At 37.3% G+C, this 14,875-nt stretch overlaps 1 protein-coding gene across 2 annotated transcripts in view; it reads right to left on the bottom strand.

Moving 5' to 3' along the window:
• Window positions 1-14,875, bottom strand: part of prkar1b.L (protein kinase, cAMP-dependent, regulatory subunit type I beta L homeolog) — a 147,892-nt gene that overhangs the window by 125,000 nt on the left and 8,017 nt on the right. The window contains exons 1-3 of one of the 2 annotated variants that reach the window (XM_041577207.1): window positions 10,858-10,952; window positions 2,888-3,058; window positions 125-216 (exon numbers count right to left, since the gene is read on the bottom strand). In XM_041577207.1, coding sequence (XP_041433141.1) covers window positions 125-216; window positions 2,888-3,058; window positions 10,858-10,860 — 266 coding nt within the window. In that variant the 5' untranslated portion in view covers window positions 10,861-10,952. Of the gene's footprint in view, window positions 1-124; window positions 217-2,887; window positions 3,059-10,857; window positions 10,953-14,875 lie in introns of those variants that run through there. The other variant, XM_018236407.2, reaches the window with a different exon arrangement.

Here is a 14,875-nt window from a genome sequence, read left to right as displayed (position 1 = left end):
AGTACCCAAAAAATACTTCGAAATTCAACGTTTTTTTAGTTCGAAAATTCACTTCGACGCTTAGTAAATGTGCCCCAAATATAGGCAGACTAAAGTCATGGAGTTATGGATGCCTGTTTCATACCTTCTCTCATTGTCGTCAAGATGAGCAAAGAGTACATTTTTGGAGATTGCTTTTGCCAAGGCAGTCATTGTCTTATAGTCCTTTGGAATCACCTGTGTAAAAACAACAAAGAAGCATATTATTGTGTACAGTCTGGCATGGGCAACCAATATATTCCATAAAGAATTCAGGACATGAATTGGACAAAAAGTAAAGCCTCACATTTTCCCCCAGAACAGAGTACTGTGTTTTGGAGATAATACATAATATCCTTTAGCCATTGTAATATTTTTCTTATGAACAAGGAATATTTTATTCTTTGTGGTTATGCATGAATACTGCCTTCCTGTAAGATATAATTAATTCATGTATCACTAAATCATTCTGGTGTACAGAAAATGAAGTACCTTTTCTGGTTTAATTTACTCTGTAAGACAAACGCTATTATGCATGCCCAACCACTTGAACTCTTTTCCTTCCAGGCAGAAATGATATGCCCAAAGATTCTTTGGCAGCCTGTGGGTTAATACTTGAATTACCTGAATTTATAATAGAACATACTGTCTGGTTGAACAGCTGGAAACTTTTGAATGGGAATTACTGCTAGTATTACTTTCTGGGTAGGAAAAAGTGCCAAGCAACCATGTAGTCTATTTTATGTCTAAATATGCTTAAACACAGGCCTTGACATTCCAATTTTACTGACTGCATTCCCCTTTAACTATTATTATGGAAAACGTAATAAGCCTCTGGTCCTCAAACTGTTAGTGCAGCCCCTCAACAACACAGTGGATAGGGGCACCCAACTATAAAAACAGGATAAATGCTAATTTGCTATTTTGGATACTCTAAAAAGTAAAGAATAATATTTTATGTATTCATTTATATCCTTGTGTTACTTTCTGCTTATAGATCACTGGTGCTCAACATTGGATCCCGCAAGCTATGATGCCTTTAAAGGAGAACTAAACCCTAAAAATGAATATAGCTAAAATGCCATATTTTATATACTGAACTTATTGCACCAGCCTTAAGTTTCAGCTTCTCAATAGCAGCAATGATCCAGGACTTCAAAAGTTTATTTAACCTCCTATACGTTACTCCACTGCCTCCAAAGTAGTTTGTATATGCTGGGAGTTCTAGTAAAATATGGGGACCCAAGGTTTAACAGCACTATGGGAGACAAGGAGACACTTCACCACCTTTATTGGTCTGAATTAGGACATTTTTTTTTGACTACCGGGACTCGGTCACCAAAGACACAACTCCTCTATAAATCAACCAATCAACAACAAATCGACAATCAATCTCTACACAAACAACGTTGTGATCAGGCTTATATTATCTCATATGTATAGATAGATGATACAGTAGATAGATATAGATAGATAGATAGATAGATAGATAGATAGATAGATAGATAGATGATACAATAGATAGATAGATACAGTAGACAGCCGTATTTCTGATGTAAGAGTACAAGTCCCTACAGAACAGGTCTATGTATAACAGTACTGTGGCCCTTAAGCTGCTGATGTACTACCAGACACAGCATTCCTAAAGACATAGATTACATTTTTAAACTGGATATATCACCTGCAATCTACAGTAATAGGGCAGGATGGTCAAAATCAGCCAAGCTGCCCAACCATATCTGGACGTACTGTATACGGCCATATTAATACATCTAAAACAACATTATAGCCATCCATGTGCAGGTGAAGCAGGCTAGTAATACCGTTTTGAAAAAAAATGAATTTAATCTGCACAGATGGTTCCTACAATGTAACTTTGTACCTGAAGAATGTGAAGATGCTGATATAATTGCAAAATTCTCCAGCAATGAAAAATTCCAGGGTCTTGTGACGTTAATAACGCTTGACCAAAATCTATCAGCAACTTGGCAAGAAAACAGCAAAACCAAGCTCAGCAATAATGCTGCGTAAAGAAATCTAATTTGTGCTGAGAACACTGAAATATATCAAACTGTGAGGGTCGGTGAACAAGAGTGTGGTTTTTGGCTGCTTTGATGAAAACAAACCCAATGAGAGGCCATGCCCCAGTATATTCATCTTTTGTTCCAATGCTGTTCTGACATATTGTTAAAAGTTATATATGCCGAATTTTTCCAACAGTAATATAGGGGATAAAGGGCCAATTTATTACAGCAGTACTGAAGATCCATAAGCCCATTAGCCAATGAGACATCATAAACAGGGGCCAGTAACTAAAGCTGGGTCTAACATGGGACTATGTTAAGTTGCAGACTCTGCCAGGTTGTCAAGCAATAACCATGTCTGTGTTCACAATAGGGAGCAAATGGCAGCTACCCCAATAATTTGCTGCGACAGTTGAAGAAGAGAAAATAGTAGGGTACTCCCTCATGAATGCCTTTAGCTCTATGAGAAAACCACAGTTATTGGGTCTGTGGTGGACTGTATGGGCCTCTGTGCACTTTAAATGCCAGGGCCTTTTATGAATGTCAGTCTGGACCTGCCAAGGAGGTTTCCCACCCAGAAGCAGTCAAATTTCAACAAATATGTAACTATTAATGACCACCTGATATTTCTATAAATATCTGTTAAAAAATACAGATATTATTCAGACTAGCTAAAGATTTTCTTTACATGACATCCCCCCCCAGTGGCCAAGTTATTTAAGAACATTTAGGAAAACTTTTGCATGGTTGCTTGGTTCTTACCAAAACCAAAATTGTTGAAGGCCATGTAAGGCAAAAATAGACTTTTACATTATAATGCCCCAAAAATGGACAAACTGCATTACCTTTCTAACATAGGAGACTGCATCTTCCTCAGTGTAAACTTCTGCACTGACACCTCCTCTTCTGCGACGGGCCTTAACCACTGGGTTCGGAGGTGGGGGAGAGATCTCATCGTCATGAGAGTCTGACTGAGAGTTTGACTTCTGCTGAGCTAAAATCTGTTTGCATTCTTCCTGTAAGAAAACAGAATACCGTAAAAGTAAATAAGTGCCTCCTTTAAGCTTCATATTGTTATTATTTTGAGTCTTTATGAAGTGTTTTGATAGAAGCTTTCCATTGCATTGAACAATGTGGGACATCATTATGATTTAGACAAACAATGGAAGAAGCAGAACAAATTCTTTGAAGGCCTTGCTGCATGATGTTTTGAATTTAATCAAAGAATAGTGTCACAAAAGAGGTACAGTATGTAGCAGTTATAAATCTAAAGTAACTGGACTTGATTCTTGAAAAGGTTTCACAACAAATCCAAGTGGATAAGTCCCGTTGTTTAGATTCTACATACTGAGTATCATGATTCACACTGATCCAGATATATGAAAACCTTAATAGATGTATGTTCCAGAAGAGGGAATAACTGACCAATTTAACTCAGCATTCAGAAAAAGAATGGAATGGACAACTCATTTGTATGTCTGTATATTCTTACATTGAAGTCTGAGGGGTAAAGTTTCAAAGTATAGCCACATGGCTTTGGGCTGTAAAGGAGAGCAGATTATAAACAAGGAGAATTTAGTTGGGAATAGAATAAGGCAGGGAAGCTTAAAAGACAGATTATGGTTTTCAAATAGCTCTCCAGCTGCCCGGCATTGTTCACAAACAGCTGTTATTAGGTGTAGTCATCTGGTTTTACATAGTAGCACCATTAATATAGCCTTACACATTCTTCAACAGTATTAAGTAATGTGTTATTTTGAAATGAAAGTAGAAAAAAAGGTAATTATTTCTAATAAGTTTCATAACACAAAGCATTTTTTCTGTTTATGCTTGCCCTTAAACATGTAATAAGCACAGACAATTACTCATTGTATCTCACTCAGGAAGGCATTTCCACAAGACTATAGTGCTGGTGGCTAATCTACCTATGCCAGGTAGAAATATGATCCACGTATATGAGGCAGAAAAGTAGAAAAGTTGAATAAGAAGCAGAGAGATTGGCAGATTTTGAAAACTAAAGGGTACAATGGAGTTAATGGGAAGGGGTAGGCAGGGCTGAAGGGTGGAGGGCCTAGTAATTGAAATGGAAGATTTTTTCCTCCAATCAGGAAAGTGACTAGAGGATAAAGAGAAGTTGTTGCTTTAGGATAAAAGATGGATTATTATGGCAGCAAAACTGGGACATATTGCAAGAGGGAGTTACATGCAACAGAGAGGCCAATAAGTAGGCTGTAAAAATTATGCTGCCATGACAGAAAACAGTGAAAAAGCATAGACCATGAATACCAAGAGCATTTTGAATAAACAAAAGACTTGCATGGCTATGCCGAGTGCTCATGAGCACACACAAGTTACCCAACAATTCATTCAGCACATTTTGTAGTACACAGGCACCGTTGTATGGGCTCAGACAACATAAAGCAAATAACTTAGTCATATTAGTCAGCTTTGCAATACATGTATGATGCATACATCAGTTAACCCACTGTGTTCATATTTTACTGGGATCTATTATCCAAAATGCCATTTATTTTGCCAAAACTTCAATGTACAAGAAAAACAATAATGTGATACAGAATCAATATACATTGATATGTATCAATATTGAGATATTGTGTGAAGGTTTATAGCATTTTCCTTAAAAGAAAAAAGTACTTTTTGTTGTAACATTATACCGTTTATAAACGGATTTATGTAAGAATAAAAGCTTTTGAGAAAGAATTGCCTCTCTTCATCAGGCATGATATTGCCATTTCTGAACCAGTAACTGAAGGTATATATACACACAGAGACACAATAGGATGTAGTTACATCAAAGTAGGAATCTGACGTGGACATGTGAAGTGAAAAGCAAATAACAGAACAGTAAAAAAGATAAGGATTTCTTGTTCATCCTGAAAGTTCTTGGGTACCAGTAGGGACGTATGCTGTGGTTATGTGAGGTTGTCAGGCCCTTGGAATTGTCCATGGTTCACATAGAACAGGGGGAGGTCCCTTGCTTACATGCAGCCTGGGGATTATAACTTATAAATGCACATCCAACTTTTATCCCTGTTTAGGCCACTGTGTTTTATCCAGCCATTACGTTAAGCCCTACCCCTGCCTGCAGTACAACAGTTCTGCAATACCAGACAAATCTAAGGGGCCCATTTACTTAGCTCGAGTGAAGGAATAGAAGAAAAAAACTTTGAATTTCGAATGTTTTTTTTGGCTACTTCGACCATCGAATGGACTACTTCGACCTTCGACTACAACTTCAAATCGAACGATTCGAACTAAAAATCGGTCGATTATTGAAACATTCGATAGTCGAAGTACTGTCTCTTTAAAAAAAAACTTCAAACCCCTAGTTCGCCACCTAAAACCTACCGAAGTCAATGTTAGCCTATGGGGAAGGTCCCCATAGGCTTTCTAAGCTTTTTTGGGTCGAAGAAAATTTGTTCGATCGATGGATTAAAATCCTTTGAATCGAACGATTCGAAGGATTTAATCGTTTGATTGAACGAATTGCGGTAAATCCTTCGACTTCGATATTCGAAGTCTAAGGATTTCCATACGGCAGTCGAATATCATGGGTTAATTAACCCTCGATATTCGACCATAAGTAAATTTGCCCCTAAATGTTAATATTCCAGATGTAGGGGCAGATTTATCACAATGTGAGATTATCCCCAAAAAAGCTCACAAACTTTCTGTGCATTCCTATGGGATTTTTAGAAGTTTATTTATCAAATGGTGAGCTTTAACTTTCCTCCATTGATAAATACCCTTCTAAAAATCCCATAGGAATTAATATAAAGTGAGTGAGGCAAACTCTAATCTCAGATTTTGATAAATCTTATTGTTATTGAAGGTTCAGAAAGTGCAATCCTACTGGCACAGAAAGCACAAATTGATTAAATAATAGATCTGGTTAGTGAGCAACCACCACAGTGAGACTAAGAGCATAAGTAAGTATTGTGCCGTATACTCATCTGCCTTATTACCTGACACAAGTCACTTCTCCTGTTTTGATTTTCAGCAGGTACAGCGAGCATGGTACAGCGAGCAGGTGACAATGCTGAGCCAAGGAGATTTGGCACCCAAGGGAGCCAATGTGTCCCAACCAGCTGGCTGAATCCACTGTGCACACTCTGTTTGGAAGCTCCACTGCTTTACAACTGCACATTGATTATACTGACTGCTAGCTGCCACATGACTATGATAGCATAATGCCCCCATTAGCTAAAAAAGTCTTGGTGAGACATTGGTATCAATAGGTAAATGGATCTGGATAATAAAACAGCAATGAACTGCACTGGGCTTGTATTCTGGATTTGTTCCACCCTTTCCCCAAAATAGCTGGTTCACCTGCTGCTAGTTTGCCCCTGGAAGGTGATGTTTTACTAAATGCCACCATGTAGTAGGAATAATCTGTGTGTAAAATAAGAACAAAAATAAAAGAAAATTTCAACTTTAGTGAAGAGAGAGGGGGGGGGGCATTGGATATTATCAGAGAGCTCCTATACAGAGACTGGTATTTCACAGACTAGGAGACTGACCTGTTTCTGGACTGGGCTCTGGGCAGTGTGATTACGTCCATGGTTTCAATGAGGCAGTGTAGATGCATGCAATGTGATTAAGCACTCATATTTCCTGATTAAATGTCAAAGCAATTTCTGTGTGCAAGAGCTAGAAATCTCAGAGCGCTGGAATAGCTCCAAGTTATTAAAACGAAAATGATACCTGTAGCGAATATTCCTGCCCGCACACAAAGACAGTTGTGAGACTGTGAGCACTGCATTTACTATTGTTGTATAAGAAATAAAACAGATCTGCACCATGCAGAAAATGATTTAAGTTTCACATTAAAATACACAGACACACACATATATATACAGTATTGGACTCCCAGTGCTTCTAATCCTCTACACATTGAAATATGAGTGCAACTCACCGTTTTAAAATGCTCACACCCATGGGCATAAATGTCAATTTTATTTCTATAAATATATAGAAATTGATGGTAAATTTTGATGCATAGAGGATGGCATGTATTATTTTGGATTTGGCAGGTATTATTATGAATATACTTGTATATGGTACCAAACACCTTAAAATCCTTAAATGTAGCGATGCCTAAACAGATATGGAACCTGTTCTCCAGAATACTTGGGACCTGGAGTTTTCTGGATAGGGGATATTTCCATAATTTTGATCTCAGTTCTTTAAATCTACTAAGGCAACATTTAAACATTAAATAAACCCAATAGGACTGCTCTGCCTTCAATAAGGATTAAGTATATCTTAGTGGGAATTGAGTACAATGTACTGTTTTATTATTACAGAGAAAAAGAAAATCATTCTTAAATCATTCTTAAATTCAGTAATTCAGAGTTTTGTGGATAATGGGTTTCCAAATAACGGATCCCATATCTACATGGCTAGCCTGTTTCATATATTCATTTTCGAAGGGTGTCAGTACTTAGCACAGCTTAGCACAGCTTAGCAGCAGCACTGAGCACTAACACCCGTCCAAATCCTTACTCTCTGATGCAAATCGCATGTGGGGAGAAAGGATTCAGCATCAAAAAGGAAGAAAACTATATGTGTTTTAAAATTAAAATGTGAAACGTATTCAGCATATGGCAATTTCTATTTTTGTAGGAAGACATACAGTATGTATTCTTTCCTGACCCTTTTACACATGAACCAGTCACCATACTACAGGTATGGGACCTGGTATCCAGAATGCTCAGGTCCTGGGGATTTCCGGATATTGGATCTTTCTGTAATTTGGATCTTCATACCTTAAGTCTACTAGAAAATCATGTAAAGATTACACACTGTAAACCCAATAGGCTGGGTTTGCTTCCAAAAAGTATTAACTATATCTTAGCTTGGTACAAGGTACTGTTTTAAAGGAGACATTTATGATACATAAAAAAAAAACTAATTTTGTAGCAATTATGAGTAATATATGGTGTTGCTTTTAGATGGTGCTAGAAAATTATATTATCTTTAAAAATAGCCCCTTTATTGGAGCTCCCTATAGATGTTCTCTGGTCCCTGTCTGTGTTTCAAATGAGGGGTGGGTGTGTCCTAATGGTCCCTGCCAGAAGCAGAGTAGGAGGGGCACAGCCAATCACAGCCCTGCAGTCACACAAGCACAGACAGGATTCAGTTCCCTATCAGGTCCTGCTAGCTGCTGAATGGTTTCAGTCTGGGAATTTAGGGAGCAGGAAAAGAAAGAGAAGGGAGGGATTATTAGGGTTTTTGCAGAAATATTCAATAAATCAGCCTGAAACACTACTTTTTTAAACACAATTCATCTATATCTAAATAAGTATAAAACACTGGTACATTCAAATTTTTTTACAAAAAATGTATCCTTTAATATTACAGAGAAGAAAAAAAAATATTTAAAAAAAAAAGTCGTTGGGAGACTGCCTTTCTGTAATTCTGAGCTTTCTGTATAACAAGTTTGCAGATAACTCACCTATAGTACATCAACTCGCTTGTAACATGTATTCTCAGAACCCCTGACCATTCAGAAAAATATATTTTATGTTTAGCAAGCAGCAAAAATCATATCTAAACTCCCCTATCCATCTGACGCCACTTCCTACAGTTACCTATGGGAAAATACTCTGCCTAAAACACACATGGCAGTGACAGGAAAATTCCTAAATATTAGCCTTTATGGGGCAATTCAATTTTGAACAAACTTGTAGACAACTGCACTCCACTTTCAACTGGTCTTCATTTTTCTGTTTTTTTTAACATACAATTTTTTTTTTAATTTTAATTGTGGTAGCAAGCAGATATTTGTAAGCTAGAATGGAAGCTGAATAGTCAAAGGTCTGAACAAAAATATCAGCAACAAAAAAAGTAAGAATAACAACAAGGGGCAGATTTATGAAGGGTCGAATTTCGAAGTTAAAAATACTATGAAATTCGACCATCAAATTGAAATACTTCGAAGTCAAAGTTTTTTTCATCGAATTTGGGTATGCTGCGGTCGAAGGATTCAAAGGATTTCAGCGATCAATCGAATGATTTAACTTCGACTTCCAAAAACTTAGAATATGCTCTAGAAGGTCCCCATAGGCTAACATAGCACTTCGACAGGTTTAATTTGGCAAAGTAACGCGTTTTTTTTAAAGAGACAGTACTTAGACTATCGAATGGTCCAATATTCAAACTATTTTACTTCAAATCAAAGTCGAAGTCGTAGTATCCTATTCCGTGGTCGAAGTATCCAAAAATCACTTCGAATTTCAAATTTTTTTCTTCGAAAATTCCCCCTAATTCACTTCGACCCTTGATAAATCTGCCCCTAAAAGTGAAGCCTCAAAGTTCATCTGCTTTTATTGTCAGTGACCCTGACAGGCAACTTTTTTAAATTACAGGACATAAAAAAAGCAGAATAGGAAGGCTAACCATTTGAAAACTATAAAAATAAATGTTAAGGAGAAGCAAAATTTCTCTCTCTCTCTCTCTCTCTCTCTCTTTCTCTTTTATTAAATGATATGCCTTGTAGAACATGGAATTTGAAAGGGTTGCATACTCTATTTATGAAAAGGGAAAAAAGTGTTTCACAGTTCTGATGCTCTCTTCAAAGATTTCCATTTAAAAATCACGCTGTTCACATACTGGGCTAAACCTGTGATGCTTTCTACAACAGAAACTCCAATAAAATATTTGCCTCCAAGAAAAAGACAATAAAGACAACAAAGTATCTGCTAGAAATAGTTTAAGACCTTTCTTGCAAATGCGTTTGGTGGAAAAAAAAGAGGAAAATCTGCTTGCTAGGGTAAGTGAACCTAACAAGCAAAAAGAATGTTGTTATATTAATTATATATTGTTATAATTTTTATATTACAGGTATGGGACCTGTTATCCAGAATGCTCAGGACATGGGTTTTTCTGGATAAGGGGCCTTTCCATAATGCAGCTCATCATACCTTAATTCTACTATAAAATCATATGAACAGGTCTAGACTGGGAGTCAAAATAGACCCTGGCATTCCAAGTACATAGAGGCCCAAACAGCCCCCATCAGCCCACTAAATAGTGACTTTCAATGGCTTCTTACAGCAGCCCCACTGGTATTTGCCAGAACCCACAGATTGCCAGTCCGGGCCTGCATATGAACATTTAATAAACCCCATAAGATTCATTTGTGACCAATAAGAATTAATGTTATCTCAGTTGCGATCAAGTACAATGTACTGTAACCGTTTTATTATTACAGGGGAAAAATGCAATCATTTTAAAATGTTTCATTATTTCATTAAAATGGAGTTTAAGGGAGACAGCCTTTCTATAATTCAAAGCTTTCTGGGTAAAAAATCCTATACCTGTACTTCTCTTTCCTGTATTCCCTTCTCTTTCTCCCTTCCCTGTGGAGCTTACAATCTATAGTCCCTATCACATTAACACAATTTACTAGAGTTGCGTTTGCAGTGAAGGGGAAAGAGGGGAACCCACAATAAAAACATACAAACTCATTTCGGGTAGTGCCCAGGTCAAATGATCCTTCCAAATGATGGATGATGGGAGTTTTAACTCAAGAACACCTATTCTACATAAAGAAAAATGCTTATAACTAAGGTTGTCTATGAATCTCAAGCAACTTATGAACAACAATTCCCATCATCAACATGGTATATTGGTTTAATAAACTTAGGTAGTCTCCTTTAAGTGACTATAGCACATCAGAGTATGTACTGCTAGCACAAAACCAAAACATTGCAGTGTTCACATCACAAACATAACATAAAGCTATGAAATCAGACATTGTAACAACACAAGACCATTCAGTAGGAGTTACCATGTGACTGGGCTGCTACTCCAAGTCCTCTACATAAACATCAGCTGCATAACTGGTGACCTTCGTATCCCCTGCTTCTCACTCAGACGCAGATTCCATTGCTGCGTTTCGCCAATGGCATGCCCATGGGCGACTCCTTTAGAATGCATCCTAATGTCCCATGCACCAAGTCGCAGTGAAGCGCAAGGAAGTTAACGGGAAAATAATCTTTTGTGTGATTAGTTCTGAATGGCAATTACTGGACGAACTGTGGCTCGCTAAAAATCTTTGTGTGGAATTTTCATCCAGTAAACAGCTTAAAATCCTTGAGTTGTCATGACAACCAGCTATTTCTCATTTTCTCTCCCCTTCAAACCCAGTGTCTCTCTGCTCCACAGACCATTCAACACAGTGAACAAAAAAGGCCACTTATACCTGGGGTGCCAGCAGTGCAATTTGTTTGGTCAGAGAGACGAATGAGTGGGGTGAGAATCAGCAACGACCGTGCACATTTACTGCCATAATTATTATCCTGAAAGCATACCATTTGTATTTAAATATGCCTCAAATGAAAAGAGAGATGCATTTTCTCCCCAGTTACTTTCAGAGACTTTGTTTAAAAGTTACGGCACATAAAAGTTTTAAATTCTTAGCTGCAGTCCCACCTCTCACCAGTTTCTGCCAACACACTGTTTTTTCCATCGGTTCCAAAAGAACAGTGCCATATTATCATTCGTTCTGAACATGATACAGAGATTTTTGAAATGGAATATATTCTTTATTAAATATCTGTCAGTCAGAATAACTGGTCCATTATAAATTATCCCTTGTTAATAATTTGCTTTCAAACCACACACCGGTAAATGATACCTGCTCTTTGGCTGCTATGGGCATCTAATTATATATGACACCTGCTGTTACTTTTTTTTTAACCAGAAATTAAGCTATTTTAGTATAGGCATTGCTCTCTACACCAGTGAATTTGACATAACTTGCCCTGGTCTGCACATTGGAATTAAAAGGGTTGGTTCACCTTTACATTAGCTTTTAGTATGTTATATAGAATGGCCATTTCTTAGTAGGGATGCACCGAATCCACTACTTGAGATTCGGTTGAATCCCCGAATCCTTTGTGAAAGATTCGGCCGAATACCGAACCAAATCCGAACCCTAATTTGCATATGTAAATAAGGGATAGGAAAGGAAAAAGTGGAAAAAATTCTTATGTTGTGACGAAAAGTCATGTGATTTCCCTACCTGCCCCTAATTTACACATGCAAATTAGGATTCGGATTCGGTTCAGCCAGGCACAAGGATTCGGCCGAATCCGAATCCTGCTGAAAAAGGCTGAATCCTGGCCGAATCCCGAACCGAATCCTGGATTCGGTGCATCCCTAATTCTAAGCAACTTTTCAATATAGTTTTTGAATTATTTGACTCCTTCTTCTGACTCTTTCCAGCTTTAAGATAGGGGTCACTGACTCCATCTAAAAAAACAAATGCTCTGTAAGTCCACAAATGTATTGTTATTTTGCCAGTTTTTATTACACGTCTTTCTTTTCAGGCTCTATCCTATCCATATTGCAGTCTCTTATACAATTCAATCCATGGTTGCTAAGGTAAATTGGACCCTAGCAACCAGATTGCTGAAATTGCAAACGGGGGTACCAGTATAATAGCACCATAGACTCTACATTTCCATGAGTTTTCTTTGTTCTGTGTATTTATGGCAACACATAGTGCAGCAAGAGCAAGCATTAAAAGGGTTAAATGGAAAGCAGTCACAGCACCAAACACAACACGTAAATATGCTTAAAGGTTAATTACCCAACATGATATTTTCCACCCTCTGTACTCAAAACAGACAATCCCATCATAAAAACAGTCTCAGCCTTTCTAGTTTGCACGCCACAGACTACGCACATAAAAGAAGGGGCACTTACAGCTTCACTGGGAAATGTAAACCTTGCTTACAGGGTTAGGTTGAACGCAAAAGCAGTCTAATACAAAACAACATTAAAAGTTTTTTTATTTTTAGCCAAGCCATTACATTATGTGAAATCATTGAGCTGACTGTTGTTTTCTCTGCTCTATGGAATTCTATTGAGAATGAAGGCTTTGTTTTTTCCTGTTTGATGCTGTAGCTTTCTGGTGCTCAAGTTCTTCAGTTTGATTCTGCTGATCTAGCCTTTCAGTACAAATAGCATTTCTTTATTGATAATGTAAAGGGTCTTGAAAATACATTTACAAGGACACCTCTTCTATGGATCTTGCCAAGATAAGAGAGGTGCGAAAAAGAGGGCACAGGGTGCTACCTCCACCATATATAACATTGAAAAGGCATTCTTAGTCCAGGTGGGAGCAACTCCACCCTTGTACATACTATCCAAGGTATCCAAGACTGGGCAGATCATTCTAGACAGGGCATTAAAACCAAAGTGGTAAATAGAATCAACAGAAAGTTGCAAATAAATCAAGGAATCTTTGTAGGATCAGTGTAGTAGGATCTTAAAGGGAAATAGCAAACTGCTTTCCATTGTAGCAATATCACTTCCCTAAGTTTGTAATTATGTTGTACCTCCCAATATTTTAAAAATGTATGAAAGCAGCAGAAATATCAAGTAACACAAACTTTTGTTTATACCCCCAAAATACCAAGCCCATTATCCAAAAACACACCTTTTCCATGGTTGGAATGGAGGCAAAGAATCACCAGTGAATAGCTCAATGCTTGTATACTGCTTACTTACATACTGGGACAGCTCAGCTAATTACATGTGGTCGTACAAGAAAAAAGATGTCCAATTGTTTTGATACTGGAAATGCAACACTGAAAAGATTAAAGGTACTTTAATATAATGTTAACTTTAATTTGGCAGGTTGTGGAAAGTGTAAAAAGCATTTGTGGTGGTCTTAGGGTCATGCTTTATGTGTTGTTATAGTTTTTGCTACTGAAGGTGAACTTCCCCTTTAAGCTGCATGTCTCAATTCCACAAGAGACTTGCTTATTAGTAGCTGCAGATTCATATAATAAAAAAACATCTTACCCTTCAAAGTCGACCCCTAAACTCAGGTCCGCCTTTAAAAATCCTATACATGCATAGTAATGGCATACCATAATGCAGTCTCCTGGAAGCTGTAGGCATAGAATGGAATTAGCTAAATGTGAGCTGACTTTAGCATCAGAACATGAGTACATGTATCCCCCCAAAAATATGGAACCTAGTTATATATCCTTTTTGGCTGATGTTTGCTGCTACTAACCCACTGGCACGCGCTTTGAAATTCCTACTGACTTGGAATAAAACATAGACAGCCTTTTGTTGTGCTAATGGCTGAACTAAAAACAATAATATCATTTAAAGCTATTGAGTTAAGCCAAAATGTATCATTAACATTTTTTTCTTCTTTTGTATAAAAAAAGTCTATAACACAACTGAGGGACTGCTATGGGCACCACATGTGCATGCCTCCATCTGGAACAAAGGAGGCTGGAGGCTGTACATCAGCTGACGTTGCTAGGAATGGAAGTACACAAGCCTTTGATTTGTGGATGATATTTCTATGTTATGGGAAGGGAATGGCAGATGACCTTTTGTAAACATGCAATAAATCATTTGTTAAAATGCTACCTTCTTTTTAATGCCAACTTTGGTCTGTTTTCCCAGAAGGAAGTATATTGAAGGTGATGGACCCTAAAAAATCTTTCATAGCAATATTCATAGCTAGAAATGTAATTATTTCCGTAATGTATTAGGCTAAACTCATACAGAGTAAAAAAAAATCTTGTAAGTATATAAAGGAAAATCACCCAACAAGTAAACAAACTTGACTTTTAAGGCACAGAGCATTTTGCTTTGCATTCCTTGTGTGTCTTTTAATATAGCCTACCTCACTCTTAGTCATTAATATTGCAAAAATAATATGTCTTTAAATATCATTTAATATATAATAATCATAATTTAATATCATTTTACCTCCTCTGAATATCAATCACTCTGCTGAAACTGAAAATTAGTGACCTTCTATGGCAGCCTGC

This window comes from Xenopus laevis, chromosome 9_10L (genome assembly GCF_017654675.1).
Source record: "Xenopus laevis strain J_2021 chromosome 9_10L, Xenopus_laevis_v10.1, whole genome shotgun sequence".
Lineage (NCBI taxonomy): Eukaryota > Metazoa > Chordata > Amphibia > Anura > Pipidae > Xenopus > Xenopus laevis.
The sequence above is the reverse complement of the archived record's forward strand: the minus strand, read 5'-3'. Positions and strand labels throughout refer to the sequence as shown.